Source organism: Artemia sp. Qi Xiang Cuo, chromosome 5 (assembly GCF_049724085.1).
Source record: "Artemia sp. Qi Xiang Cuo chromosome 5, ASM4972408v1, whole genome shotgun sequence".
NCBI classification, from domain to species: Eukaryota; Metazoa; Arthropoda; class Branchiopoda; order Anostraca; family Artemiidae; genus Artemia; species Artemia sp. Qi Xiang Cuo.
In genome coordinates, this window is record NC_142798.1 from 40,901,347 (window position 1) to 40,916,723 (window position 15,377).

Here is a 15,377-nt window from a genome sequence, read left to right on the forward strand (position 1 = left end):
TGAACCCCCTTTGAAGTTTCTACGACGACCCCTTCCATGTGAAGTACCTCTGGAAAAAAAACAACAAAAAACATTGGAGCCGTATGGCCTTTACTATAGGCAATGCTACAGCGTTGCCTCTGATCAAGATCCATAATTCATCTTCATTGCTGCTTTTTTGGCTCATTCTATTATGAAGTAAATCAGGTCTCTGAATGCCTCTCATACTACAGAAGGTAAAAAAAAAAGAAAAAAAGCAATTGATAAACAAACATATAGAACACCTGCCTTATTAAGCTTCGTTTTAAAAATCAGAAATATTTATTCATAATTCCATTGAAGTATTCTATAGCATATAAAACTAGAAAACAAAAGTCCTAGTTTCAACTGCGGCATATTGAGCGGCAAAGTATTTGCCTATCCCATCCTGAGGAGTAGACTGATTGCGTCACAGGATTCCATGACAGTCCACGGATAAAATCAGTATGTTTGTTGTCTTGATATCTACAAAATAATACTTTTGCTTAGGTATACAGAAATAAATGAGAGAGAAAGAGAGAGAGAGAGAGAGAGAGAGACGAGAGAGAGAGAGAGAGAGAGAGAGAGAGAGAGAGAGAGAGAGAGAGAGAGAGAGAGAGAGAGAGAGAGAGAGAGAGAGAGAGAGAGAGAGAGAGAGAGAGAGAGAGAGAGAGAGAGAGAGAGAGAGAGAGAGAGAGAGAGAGAGAGAGAGAGAGAGGGCATCTATACAAGTGTAGTCTTGAATATTTACTTTCCTGGGTTAGCCTTAATTTTATACTTTACTACCCAAAAAGGCCTTTTCGTTGGGACTCATGCTTGGGCCTTCTGCATTCACATATTGAGAAAACTTTCTTCCCCCCTATAATCCTGCTTTTTTTCACAAATACATCCTTCAGGTTAAGGCTACCTTCTATTGAAGCCTCAGCTCGAGTGAAGGCAGCAAAACCTGCTGACCCGACCGTTCTCAAGATAGGATATTTTAGTGGTAACCTAGGGTGGGCAGCCTCGGCCTTAAAGTGGCCATTTGACCGCTCGATCAAGTTATCATACCCTGGGGCAGGGTATACTGTAAATTGGGTATTAATCAAACCCTATATTTACAGAGCCGTTGTGGTAAGCGCGTGCATCACATTATAATATTTGGCGCCGCCAGGGGCTTTTCCCTCCAGTAAGTGGTATAGCACCGTTTTTGCACCAATAAGTGGTGAGACCCGTACCTTACCACACCAATACTGGTGGCATTGTAACTTACCGGTATAATATATATATATATATATATATATATATATATATATATATATATATATATATATATAACAAAATCACGATGAGTGACCTATTATTATAGGCCTGAATTACAGAAATTTTTTCTGACGTTTATTTTGAAGCTTCATTTAGCTAAAATTAATTTGCTTTATGTTTTATAAAATCATGTACTATGATGTGTAAGTGCGCATCAGCTATGATGAAGAAGGGGTGGTAGATCATTTTGTAGACGGGGGAGGCAGATGCCTCAAAAAGTGCATTTTAATGCCAAAACATCCGGACTCTCACTGAGCCTTCAGATAAATATAGAATTAGTTCTAGGGAAGAGGGGGGAGGTAGAAATTGATATCTATTCCCTCTTGATTTCCAGTAATGTTTTTGGTCCACGCCTTCATTATGAAATTAAAGAGTAACATTGAAACCTAAAACAAGCAGAATTTGTTTCATATAGGAGGAGGTCTGCCCCCTCCTCAACCCCCCTCATGACCGCAGAAACTTTGGAGGCTGCTCAGGAAATTGAGAGTACTTGTACCTTTAAAAAGAATCAAAAATGATTGGAGAGCAACCAGCCCCATTCCTAAAACCATTTTTGTTATATGAGCCTTTTGTAGCCCCTTAGGACATCTGTTCAAATTTCAAGGTGCCATTTTTGTTCAGAAGAGCTGAAAATATCAATAAATTTGCACCCAAGGATAGCATAACCCCCAGAGCACCTGGGATAAGGACTATAAATTATACGAATATCAATTCTTTATAAATATTTTAATAGTGAAAAGGGGGGGGGGCATGTTTGATCTTGGGAGTCCAGTGGCGTGAAACTTTCGGGCATTATTTTCTTGGTCAAAAAGATCATTAGCATTCTGCTATGGGAGGGGAGAGGGGTTAAGGGTCCCAAAAGGAGCGACACAAATTTTTCTTGATCAATTTGAAAATTACAGCCGCAAGCTCTTTGGCCAAGGGGACCAATGCACAAAAAAAAATTCAAATGATTGGTCCCTCCTCTAACAAAGGGGGAAAAAGCGTCATATTTTTCCAATTGGCCTTAAAATTATAAGAAACTTTGGGCTCAGAGAACTCCAACGCAAAAAAAAAAAAAAAATGTTGCTTCCCTTCAAAACGCAGCTAAAAAAAGGACCGCAACAGTGCCAAAAACTTTTCCCATCCACTTCAAATGGATTTTTGGCTACTTTAAAAACTTGGTATGGGGATCACTCGATTGAAAATAGGAGGTTCTTGTGTCCTTTTCAAACTGTTCGTGGTGACGAACAGTAAGTAAGGAGCGACTCGGCTGAATAGTAACCGAAACTCTTAAAAACGGAGTTTTGATACCGGTAGATATATAAAAAGAATCGAATTTTTATGCTGATTTAAAAAATGCAAGTTGCGTTAAGTTTAGTCTTACCCGTCAAAGGTTACGAGCCTGAGAAAATTTGCATATCAGAGAACCCTACTGTAGAGGTTTCAAGCTCCTATCTGAAAAAATGTGGAATTTTGTATTTTTTGCCTGATGCGTGTTTATTTTTTTATTTTTTTTTCCCAGGGGTGATCGCATCGACCCAGTGGTCCTAGAATATCGTGAGAGGGCTCATTCAAACAGAAATTAAAAGTTCTAGTGCCTTTTTTAAGTGACCTAAAAAATTGGAGTGCAACTAGGCCCCCTGCAACGCCCCTTTTTTCTCAAAATGGCCCGATGAAAATTTCGAAATGACCATTTTCTTCAGCATAGTTGAAAGGCCGAATAACTATGCCTTTGTAGATACCATGACCCCCTACAGTCGATGGGAAAAGGTCTTTAAGCTACAAAATTTGCCCATTGTTGACGTTGTTTACGTATAGTACTTGTTATTGGGAAGTATGCATACATTTTCCGGGGAGGGGGGGGGGCAGATTTCCTGCTGGTGGTATTTTCCACGGGGAGGGAAGTTTCCAGAGGGTGAATTTTTCAGATGACACTTTACACTAGGGGAATTTGCCAGAATTCCTATATGAAATTCTTCTTACGTCATGCTTTCTCATTGCCGACTCAATTTTATGCGTGGAGATGTTAAGGGTAAGTGTCTGAGGTAAATTTTCACCTTGATTGAATTGTCTAGAGAATAAATCCGTGGGGAGAAGGGATATATTCGTGGAGGTGTAGCCAGATTTCCTGGCATTACTTAAAAAACGATCAGAAATTAAATAAAAAAAACAAAAAACAATGCAACTGAAAGTAAGGAGCAACATTAAAACTTAAAACGAACAGAAATTATGACGTATATGAGGGAATTCGCTCCTCCTCAACACCTCGCTCTTTACGCTAAAGTTTGAATTATGTCCCAAATTCTTTAAGAACGACTCCCAAAACCCTGTTCATTTAATTAGAACAATAAGAAGTTTGTTTTTTTTTTAAAGTACTAAATAACTTTAGCGTAAAGAGCGAGGTATTGAGGAGGAGAAACCCCCCTCATATACATAATAATATCTGTTCGTTTTCAGTTTCAATGTTGCTCCTTACTTTCAGTTGAAAAAACTTTTTTTTTTATTTAATTAAAGGCCAAAAGCTACTCGAGGGTAATCAGCCTCTCTCTCGGTTCTTCTGATCAGATACGTTGTCAAATCTAATATCTGTTTTGTTCAAAAACTTCGAAAGGTCTAATAAGCTTACCTTCGGGGTTATAGGCCCCACAATTACAGTGCTAACCTTTATCTTACCCTGCTACGACAAAAATTATAATAAAATGAATATTTATATATAAATACTACAAGACATTCTATACCACATACTCTGCCTATAGTTTGGATTTTTGGTAGAACAATCCAAAATTCCTTCTCTTTTTCAGTTGTCATACTTTTTTTGTATATATATATATATATATATATATATATATATATATATATATATATATATATATATATATATATATATATATATATATATATATATATATATATATATTATCAGGAGTGGATAGAACTACTGGCAATGGGATACGACATCAGGCTACTATCCTTTGACATTGCGAAAGCTTTTGACGGAGTATGGCACCGTGGCCTGCTAAAAAAAATCTATGTGTATGGTGTTCGTGGATGTCTGTTAAAAGTGATTGAGAGCTTTCTTTCCTATCGTTCACTGCGGGTTGTTCTTGACGGGTTTATTTCCCGCAAATATCTTGTGAAAGCAGGGGTACCCCAGGGCAGTGTCTTGGGACCTACGCTCTTCCTTATCTACATAAACGACATGGGAGACAACCTCGCAAACCCTCTGCATCACTTTGCCGACGATACCACGACACACTCAGCCGTCCCTAAACACGAAGACCCAACACAAGCCTCCCTTTCCCTACAGATGGATCTTTTGAAAATTGAAAAGTGGTCTGATGCATTGACGATCAACTTCAATGCATCGAAAACAAAGGAGCTTCTAAGTACCCGATCAATGGTGCCACGTGAACACCCCAGTTTCATCTTCAAAAATGAAGCTATAAACAGAGTCGACGAGCTTCATCTACTGGGGATTCATTTCTCCACCGATCGCTCTTGGAACAACCACCTTGATCGGGTGAGAATCTCCTGCGCAAGAAAGCTGGGAGTTACTCTTCGCTGCAAAAACCTTCTTCCATCAAGCTCGATCATCCCACTCTACAATTCTTGCATCAGACCCATAGCTGAATATGGATGCCCGCTATTTCCTGGTGCTCCGAAAACGCTGTTGGCACCACTTCAGAAGATCCAGAATAGGGTAAATAGGGCGGGCTGCGCCTCTACACAAGAATTGCTCCAGCCTCTAAATGAAAGGTTTGATGTAGCGTCGATGGCTGTTTTCTACAAGTACATGAATTCGCCTCCCTCAGACGAGCTCTCTAGAATTGTGCCCCCCTTTGTCCAGCCGACAAGGCAGACACGAAGGTACACAGCTCGGTCCAATTATCTAAAGGAGGATACGCCGAAAACTGAGTACTTGAGGAACAGCTTCATCCGGCGTTGCACTTCTATCTGGAACGATCTTCCTGGGGATATTATCCCTACAAATCCCTCTGTTGACACCTTCAAAAGAAGGTTCAATAGACATTTAAAACCTCGAGGCCATTGAAAGAGATAAATGTTTAGCGGCATATCAGATACTTTGAAGTACCTGGCGCCGTGAATATGTTCTTTGACTGGCCATCTGGTCTGTTTTATTAATTGGCGTAGCAACACACATTCTAAATTCTATTCTTGGTCTCACCAGGCTCTTGTAGAGTTTTGTAATTATTGCAGGGGATCTACTTGTCATTGTGCGTTTGATGAGACCGGGAGTTTGGTTCGCCTTTGCTACTGCAGCTCGGGTGTGGACGGTTGACATTAAGATCTTCGTCTACAACGACCCCCAGATCTCTTTCAGAGGTACTCTCAGAGTGGTTGTCTCACACCGGCATTTGCTGACATAGAGTATTGCCATCGTGGGTTGTTTCTTCCATAATGGAGAACCTTGCACTTATCTACATTAAACTCGAGCCTCCATATCTTGGCCTATTCGCCAAAGCTGTCAAGATCTGACTGTATTGAGGTCACGCCTTGCTGAGTTCCTACAGGACCGATGAGCTTCTAAACGTCGGCGTACAGGCTATGTTTGCCTGTGATGGTTCTTGGAGCATTGTTGATGAATACATTGAAGAGTGTAGGTCCTAAACCTGTTCCTTGAGGAACCCCACTTAAAACCTCAGCTATTTCTGAGTAGTAAGATCTGCCACCTTCGCCAAAAACTCTGACCTGCTGCTTTCTTCCCTTTAGGAAAGACATGATCCAGTCCACCAAACCCTCTTCAATTCCAATTGCCTTCAGTTTCAAATGAAGCCTTGGATGGCAGACGTTATCGAAGGCTTTAGCGAAGTCTAGCAAGACCATATCTACGGGGAGACCTAGGTCGAGGAGCTCGGTTATGTGATTATACGAGTCAATCAGATTGGTTTCGACTGATCCGCCTGGTCGGAAACCATCTTGTTGTTTCGATAGAAGGTTATTTGTGACCAAGTGTCTAAGAACAGCAGTGTTTGACAATACCTTCTAGGATTTTCCCAACAGCAGACGTAATACTGATTGGCCGATAATTGCAAGCTTTGCTCTTGTCTCCTCCTTTATGTATTGGCGAGATATGGGCTACTTTCCAGTCAATTGGTATGATTTGGTGTCAATAGATTTCTGGAAGAGTCTTGAAAGGGGCATTGCCAGTTGGGAATAAGCTTCTTTTAAGAGTCGTGGATGTATGCCATCCAGCCCAACAGACTTATTTATAAAAAAATTTAATCTAACCTAAACTAACATAATCTAACCTAACCTAGCTTTAACTTTTACCATTTTAGCTTGCATAAGACTGAAAAAGCAGACTCGCATAGCTAATTGATTCAAAGTAGAAAAATATAAATATAAACATATATACTATCTTTATATATATATATATATATATATATATATATATATATATATATATATATATATATATATATATATATATAAATATACACAATCTTTACATGTAACCTAAGCAATAATTGTATGTGTATACATTCTATTTCTCAAAACCGGCTCCATATTTTTTCGGGAAAACTGGTATCTTGGGATATTGTCGCATACAAGAGCGATCTAGATAGGTCAGAACTCTGAAAAAAATCGTTAAGAGCCTTAATTTTGGTTTTTGCAAATGACGTCATGTACTATGTTAGTACATCATATAAGCATTTCTTATGATATAATATATGGCATTATATAAGTATTTTCTTATATGATGTCATGTATAGCATAAATAGGATTGTTGAGTTTCCAACGCAACAGTTATTTATATAATATAATGTCTGTTAGAAGGTCCAATAAAAAAAAAAATTAATTTTACAAAGCACAAGAAAAGACATCAAGAAAAGGCTACAATTGTCTGCGTTTAAAAGACAAGCGACAGTGATAATCTATATATATAATCATCAGTGATATAGAACAGTCATCAGATATTTATGTAATATAATGTCTGTTGGAAGGCCCGAAAAATGAAAATTTGTAGTTGCAGTTACTATAAATGACGATTCTTTGGAACCAACACCTGAACTATCAAACGTGATAAGATATAAAATTCGATAGCCTGGACCATCAATTGTGAAAACATCAATACGGACGGCTAAAACAAAGGCCATTGCTAAATTGTCTGAAGCAATCAAAATCCAAAAACGTGTCAAAAATGAAAAATGAAAAGACACACACAGTTAGAAGAAAAGCGGTGGTGTGTCAAAAATGAAAATACACACGGCTAGAAGACGTGCGACACCGAGCATGTGAGCAAGTCAAAAATGAAAATGAAGAGCAAAGACACACGTGGTTAGAAGACATGCGACACCGATGATGTTAGCGAGTCAATGAAAATCAACCTGGACAGCGAGAATCAAAACGTGTCAAAATTGAAAATGATAGCGATGATGATTGGGTTTGGGATTTTGAAACGCATAAGGTCATCAATGCCTTCCATACCTTTGTTAAAAAACAAAGGTTCGGCGATATGTATTTCATAATGATGAAAGATAAGCGGAGATAAAACGAACCAAACAAATTGAAAATGATAGCGATGATGATTGGGTTTTGGATTTTGACATGGGTAAGAACATCAAGGCCTACCATACAATTGAAAATAAAAAAGATGGACTAGATAAATCGTTGGAAGAATAAGAAGTTTTTGTCCCACCACCTGAACAATATTGTTTGCGTTTAGAAAACAAGCGACAGTGTATATGTATCTTTAAATGAGAAACTGTAAATGTATTTATGTATTTATTTATATATAATTTTTTTTTCTTGAAAACGGCACCATATTTTTCTTTTTTTTTGAAAATTGGCACTCTGAGATTTTCTGGCCTGAAAAAGCGATTTAAATAGGTGACGAGTTTGAAAAAATTCACTTAAAGCCCAATTTATTGAAAAAATAAGTTCATGTGAGTGGCGTCAATTTTTATATACAATTAAAGATGATAAATTACGTTATTTTTACCCCAGCATTGGCCGTATCGTTTTTAGTATCTATGGCGCATGCAGAATTACACAAGATGACAAAGGTGCTCTGAACAGCAAAAAAAAAAAAAAAAAAAAAAAAAAAAAAAAAAAAAACATGGAACAAGAAACAGCAAAAATCACATTGAATTGCGAACAAAAATGTTATACAATGAAATAAGCGGTTAGAAGACAAAGCAATATTACAATGGAATTAAGGAACATATTAGTATAGCGCAGCATATGAGTCTCTGATTGAAAAACAGGAAGGAGGAACTAATATTCAGTATGTATGAGACGTGCAAATTTACACAGGATGACAAATGACTCCGAACAGCTAGAAAAAAGGCAAAGGGACAGCAACAAATCACATGAACGAAAATGCTTCACGGCGAAATTTAAGGTTAATTGAAAACAAAAATAGCGCTTAAAACCAAAGAATAACACGATAATTATGCTATGCGTAATTCAGATATTTCAAAAAATTACAATTGCATAAGAAACGTGTTATTTTAGCGTCTTTAAGGGATGCAGGAAGGAGAAATTGAAATCACGCCAGAACTTCTTAATTCAACTGAAATTGCTGATTTGCCACCATATGACTTGAAACTATAGAATAAAGTGATGATTATGCCAATGCGCATTATAGATATTTCAGAGTGCATAGGTATTGGAACATTCCAAAGTTGGAGGTAATGATACACGAAAGTGAATCGCAAACGAGATCTGCGACTAGAAGACATGTGACAACCACCATCACAACGAATGCATCGAATCGTAAATGACATCCGCGGTTAGAAGAAAAGCAACAGTGAGAACCCATAACGAGTCTCTGGAGAAAACAAATCCTATAAAATGGATGACTTTTTGATACATGAATAGGAAGAAGGAATTGAATTCACGCCAGAATTTTTTAACTCAATTGAATTGATTATTTGACAACTGGTATAAAAATGAAGAATTACGAACATATATACTCTCTTGAAACGAGCAATTGTGTATTTATTTATGTATGTATACATGTATAACTTTTTCTTGAAAATGACTGAATGAATCCGAACAGCTAAAGCAAAAGGCATGGAAAATCTGGGCCAAAATTGGAGAATGTCGATAATCACCGGTGAATGTCCTAAATTACTTTTTTTATCCTTGGATTTAGTCCGCTTTGCCATTCAACTTTTTCAGTTTTATATATATATAATGGATTTTAGAAACATAGAGAAGAGAAGAAGAGATATTCATTTTCTTTACAAAAAGAATATCAAAGAAGTTAGTGTCTAGTCTTACCTGATAGCGTAGTCACCAGAAGAACCAGACTCTAAGATGACAAGCTTCGAATCATCTGCACCAACAGCCAGAAAATTCCTAAAAACGAAGGACAAACTGAAAAATTTAGGGCTAAATTACCGGGCTAAATTACAAGATATTCCAGAGGGGACCATTTTTAACACAAGGGTACATAAAATTCGGTAGAAGTGAATTTGAATCTAAACTATTAAAATTACGATTAGCGTAAAATTTTGATCAAGAAGTATTTCTAAAACATTTTAAGATAACACTGATTGTGCATTTATATAAAAACATAAAAAAAAAAAAAAATTTTACTTTTCAAACAAAAGTAATGAGCTGGTAAAACTTTTACCAATTTAATGAAAATTGTATATGTTAAATCCACATAAAAATCGCATGAAAAGCACTTTCTTTTTATTTATAAGTACATGATAATGGTAATAAGCTTACCTAAGCTATGGATGTCAGGTATTGTGTTATCTTGGAACAATAATTTCGACAGGACCTGTGCCTGTCATCATCAGGTTCAAATTCAAAACTCTTGCCAGAATATAAAATCACTAAATAAAATAAAACTAAAATCACTGAACAACACTAATAATAAGTCGAACCTGGAATTATTGTTGTAATATGGCTCGGATTTCGGTAGAGGCATTGATGGCCGCTATCCTAGTAGATCTCAAAAAGGTTGGGTCTTTAGAAGTATGGTGGAGTTTTTTGCGAGTTCTTAGCCAATGTGTAATGGGTTCCCAAATTTCACTGATGGGGAACTCTCCGTTGTCTTTATTAATGTCTGGTTTGTTTTTAGCAATTTCCAGAGCTTCTCTGATTTTCTGCTTTAAGAGTTGTGGAACAATAGCGATAAGTTGAGTCTGGTCAAAATCAACGGAGTGAGAAGGGTTTTCAAAAATATGATGGGCCAGTGCAGAAAAAGTATCTTCCTCCTTAAGTTTTGTCTTTTTAAGGCAGGCATCAATGGAATCAGCATTTTCTTTTAATCCGTGATGTAGAGATCTCAAGATACGACCTATATAGGTATTACCACAACTGCAAGCAATCTCATATACTCCCGGTGGATCTGAAGTGATCTTATCTTTGCCTTTGTTTAAGAAGGAGGAGACGGTCGTTCCAGAAGGAAAAAACACCTTAAATCCTAGCTTAGTGAGTTTGGAGCTTAAAATGTCAGTAATCCCCTTAATATAAGGTAATGACAAAAAGGGTTTATCTTCTTCAGTCTTAGGGGAGCTCTTGGTTTTTGTGCTAATCTTTCTCCTGGAGATAACCTTATCAATGACTTGTTGGGGGTAGCCATTGCCCATAAGAATATCTTTTATATGATCAAGTTCAGCCTTCAGCTCCAAATCAGAGGAACACACTACAAACGCTCTTTACTTACAAATGATTATCACGAATGTCCTAACGAGGGCATTAAAGGTTTGAGCTGTTCCGGTACTGTGAGATGGTTGGGAGTCTCCACTCCGTCATCATCTCCTTTCTCTATCCGTATTCCTGAAAGAGAAATCCTGCTTGCGAATCCTCATAGTGGCTTCAGGGATCTTTCACGAGTTTTCCTAGCCAAACCTTGACTGCTAACAGCGCTGCAGGGTGACCTTGAGGAGCGGTGCTCACCGAGGAAATTATAGCTTAATAAACAAAACAGCATTTGCACTGGCTTCTGATTAATGGATAACTTTTCTGGGTTTGGTTTGTTCTGGTGGACTCTTTTGGGCGAAAAAACCTCTTCCTAGCCAAATTATCTATTATGGGTTGCCTTTCAAAACTTGGTACTGCAGTGAGTTGTTAGTAGTAGTAGTGGTAGTAGATTATCACGAACTAGTTGAAAGATTACAATTTTCAGTGTCCAAATTAAACAGGAATACGTTTTGTCTCCGATGCTCGCTAAGTTTTGAATGAGTTGATTTTATCCAAAACTCATGACTCTTTTATAGAAGTGGCAAAAACAGAAACAGAACGTTTTCAGAAAAGATGGAAGAACCATACATCAAATATTTACGATATATAGGATATGTCTTGTGTAAAAAAAAGGCTACCGTTTTCGTTTCATTTGAATCATTCTGACGGATTTTGTGTCCCGTTTACCCGTGGACTAGCTTAGCAACATAAGACTACAAGAGAAAGGAAGGATGATACTTGACTTCGATTATGCATACAATGTCATGTTACTCCGAGATGTCCCCCAAGATATTAATACCGCTGTGACGTAACACTCAAAGAGGTAGAAAAGTTTCTTTACTTGTTCAGTATAACTAGTTGATACTTGCTTTAAATGTAAGAATAAAGCTAATAAAGAATCGTTGCATTTAAACACCTTGCAAAATAATAGCATGCTGCCGAAGGACAAAACATTAAAATCAAGCATGCAAGGTTGAATTACAGATCCTGAAAAAATATTGGGTACTTTTTAATTAAGCAAAACACACTAAAAAAGAAGTTAGGTTAAGCCTAATAAAATATAACCTTCATATAACCTTTAGTTTATATAATAATGTAATCTCTGCTATATATTTACACATTAGGAGGGGGGGGGGGGAAAGTATTCGAAAAGCGCCCCAAACCTACCCCCCCCCCCCCCTAATGTGCAAATATATAGCCTAAATTATACAAGTCCAATATATTGTATCACCCGTCACTTATCTTTGTAGCTATGAAAACGGTTTTCTGAGATCTAAGCTAAGCGTAATTCTTGAGTGTTTTGTTTAATTAACAAGTACCAAATATTGTATTAGATTTAATCGTTGACATAATTTGCAACAGTCCGGAGTAACAGTACTTTTCGTCTTTTTTTTCTCTTTTTTTTATTATCTAGAGCTTAGCGTTTTTCTTTTCTTTTTGATATATTCGGTGATCATTCATCTTAGGGAACTTTTCCCTTGGACAGAGTCATAACTAAGGATAGAGGTTGCAAAGACAACATATTAAGTAGAGTGGCAAAACTACACTCAATTTAAGAATGTAAGGGAGAGCAAAATGTATCAAATGGGGTAAAAAGTAAGGTATTCGAGACTACAGTAATAATTGCACCTAGGTTTATCACTGAAGCAGCCCTAGTATTTACAACATTTACATAAATCAATTTATATCAAATCAAAGTAAAAAAGGTATAAAAAGCTTTTAATTTTAAGTTTGTGATCCTACTCTAGCAAATGAAAAAGAGACCTTAGGCATACAGACATAAACACTATCTTAAATTCAAATATACAGCGATTTACGGATATAGCACTAGTAATACCCTAATACCCAAGAATAGCAATAAACAAGAATATTGCCGTATTATAGTTGTACGAAAAGTGCCAAAAACATAGACACCAGCTAAATATTTCTATAAATACTCCCTTCACCAATTCATAGCATTAGAAAATTAGCACCTATTGGCGAAACTTCAGCAACACATCCCTGTTGGATTTAGTTCAAGGGCGAAAAATATTTTAACGATTACATTAAAAAACAGAAAAAAAAGGGTATTCATTGCTTTTGGTTATCCAACAGAATTAAAAACAAGAAAAATATAACAACATAAACCAGTTGGACAACTAACAAAACATACGCTGAATTTCACTTACTGAAAAGATTTTATGCGATGAATACGTCTATTATGAGATCTTAATATATTTGATGGTGCATCAAAGTTCTTAATGTCCTTTACTAAAACATGACCACTTTCTGTTCCAAAGGCGATATTTCCGCTGTTGGTGAAAGCGAGACAACTTGAAGAACCACATTCATTTTCGTAAGGTATATCTAAAATAGAAGAGAATAGCGCTAAACAACCGCTAGTAGCTATGCTTGCCAGTCTTACTAAGCTTGGCAAAATATACAGTATCCAAACTCTTGTTTGTAGTGAAACTATATTCGTCTTGAACAATTTTAGAAAGAAATAATACATTAAACTGAATATTTGATGTATAATGATATTATTTGCTAAAAGCTCATCAGTTCAAAATTTTACTGTAATTTTAATATTTTATTTCAATATTAAGTACAGAAAAAATATTTGTAATAAAATTTGTTTTCAGTAAAGCGCCAATGACGCAGTAGGTTTTAGACTATTACAGTGAGAGAAGAAGGCGATACACAAACTCTTATTTGTTGTGATTTTTGTTCGTTTCAAGCTTGATTTGCGTATTCAATTTAAGTTTCACAAGTTTTGAGATTTATTTATTCATTTACATTAATATCTATTGTATGTTTGTTTACATTGATTGTTTATTTAATTTCTGTTCGTTTTGAGTTTCATTTATACTCCAAAAGCAAATTTTTTTTCATTTTAAGCTTGATTTGCATATTCAATTAAAGCATTACTCGCTTTAAGATCTATTTATTCATTTATATTATTACTTGCTGTATGTTTTTTTTGCTATGATTGTTTATTTAATCACTGTTCGTTTTGAGTTTGAATTTTAAAAGGTATTTATATCTTCTGATCTTAAGTTAAAAGAATGGCTATCACAAAATTTTTAAAGGATGGGTTGGGAAAAAGGGCGTGGGGGGGGGTCTAATTGTCTTCAATGTCTTTTGACTGTTTAAAAGTGAACTAGAACTTTCTATTTTTACTCAAATGAGCCTTCTCTGAAGTTTATACATGCATCCTTTCTATAAGAACCATATATGCCCCCAGGGCATAACTTACAACGGCTGTTTCCGGGCCCTGGGGGGTTGTGTCGACCCCAGAGTTTTAACATCTGATGTTTGAACTATTTTTAACAAAACAGTCACCTCAAAATTTTCATCGAACGGGTTTGGGGAAGAAAAAGGCGGCGAGGAGGGAGGGGCTAGTTGCCCTCCGATCTCTTTTGACTCTGAGAAAGTGAACTAGAACTTTTAATTTCCAATCAAATGAGCCCTCTCTGAAGTTTATAAGAGCATTCCTTTCATAAGAACCCTATACGCCACCCCCCGACAACACTCACAACGCCCACTCCCTGGGCCCTGGAGGGTTGTGTCGACACCGGAGTTTTGTTATCTAATTTTTGAACTATTTTAAATAAATGGCTGAAGTTTTTACGTGCACCCCTTCAATAAGAACCATATATACCCCATGGCATAACTTACAACGCCTGCCCTTGGACCCTGGGGGGTTGTGTCGACCCCGGAGTTTTCATTATATGATCTTTGAACTATTTAAAAAAAAGGGCAATCACAAAGTTCTTATTGGATGGGTTTGAGGAAAAAGGGCGTGGTTGGGGGGGGGGGGGCTAGTTGCCCTCCGATATCTTTTGACTCTTTAAAAATGAATTAGAAATTTCAATTCCCAATCCAATGAGCCCTCTCTGAAGTTTATACGAACATCCCTTCCATAAGAACCATATATGCCCCAGAGCATTGCTTACAGCGCCTGCCCCGGGCCCTGGGGGGTTGTGTCGACACAGGAATTTTTCTTATCTGACCTTTGAACTATCTTTAACGAAATAGTCATCTCAAAATTTTTATCGGATGGGTTTGGGGAAAAAAGGGTGTGTGTGGGGGGCTAGTTACCCTCCAACCTCTTTTGACTCTTAAAAAGTGAACTAGAACTTTCAATTTCCAATTAAATGAGCCGTCTTTGAAGTTTATACGAGCATCCCTTCCATAAAAACGATATATGCCCCCAGGGCATAAATTATAACGCCTGTCCCCGGGTCCTGGGGGGCTGCGTCGACACCGGAGTTTTTGCTATATGATCTTTGAACTATTTTTAACAAAACAGCTATCTCGAAATTTTTATCAGATGCATTTAGGAAAAAAAGGGCATAGGGGGGAGGGGCTGGTTACCCTCCGACCTCTTTTGACTCTTAAAAAGTGAACTAGAACTTTCAATTTCCAATCAAATGAACCCTCTTTGAAGT

General features: G+C 37.0%; 1 protein-coding gene across 1 annotated transcript in view; it reads right to left on the reverse strand.

Annotated features, from left to right (window-relative positions):
- Positions 1-288: 288 nt before the first annotated feature.
- The window catches only part of LOC148952142 (methylosome protein WDR77-like), a 56,540-nt gene continuing 41,451 nt past the window's right edge, over positions 289-15,377 (reverse strand). The window contains exons 5-7 of the mRNA XM_089089141.1: positions 13,116-13,293; positions 9,532-9,609; positions 289-483 (exon numbers count right to left, since the gene is read on the reverse strand). Coding sequence (XP_088945267.1) covers positions 363-483; positions 9,532-9,609; positions 13,116-13,293 — 377 coding nt within the window. The 3' untranslated portion in view covers positions 289-362. The remainder of the gene's footprint in view (positions 484-9,531; positions 9,610-13,115; positions 13,294-15,377) is intronic.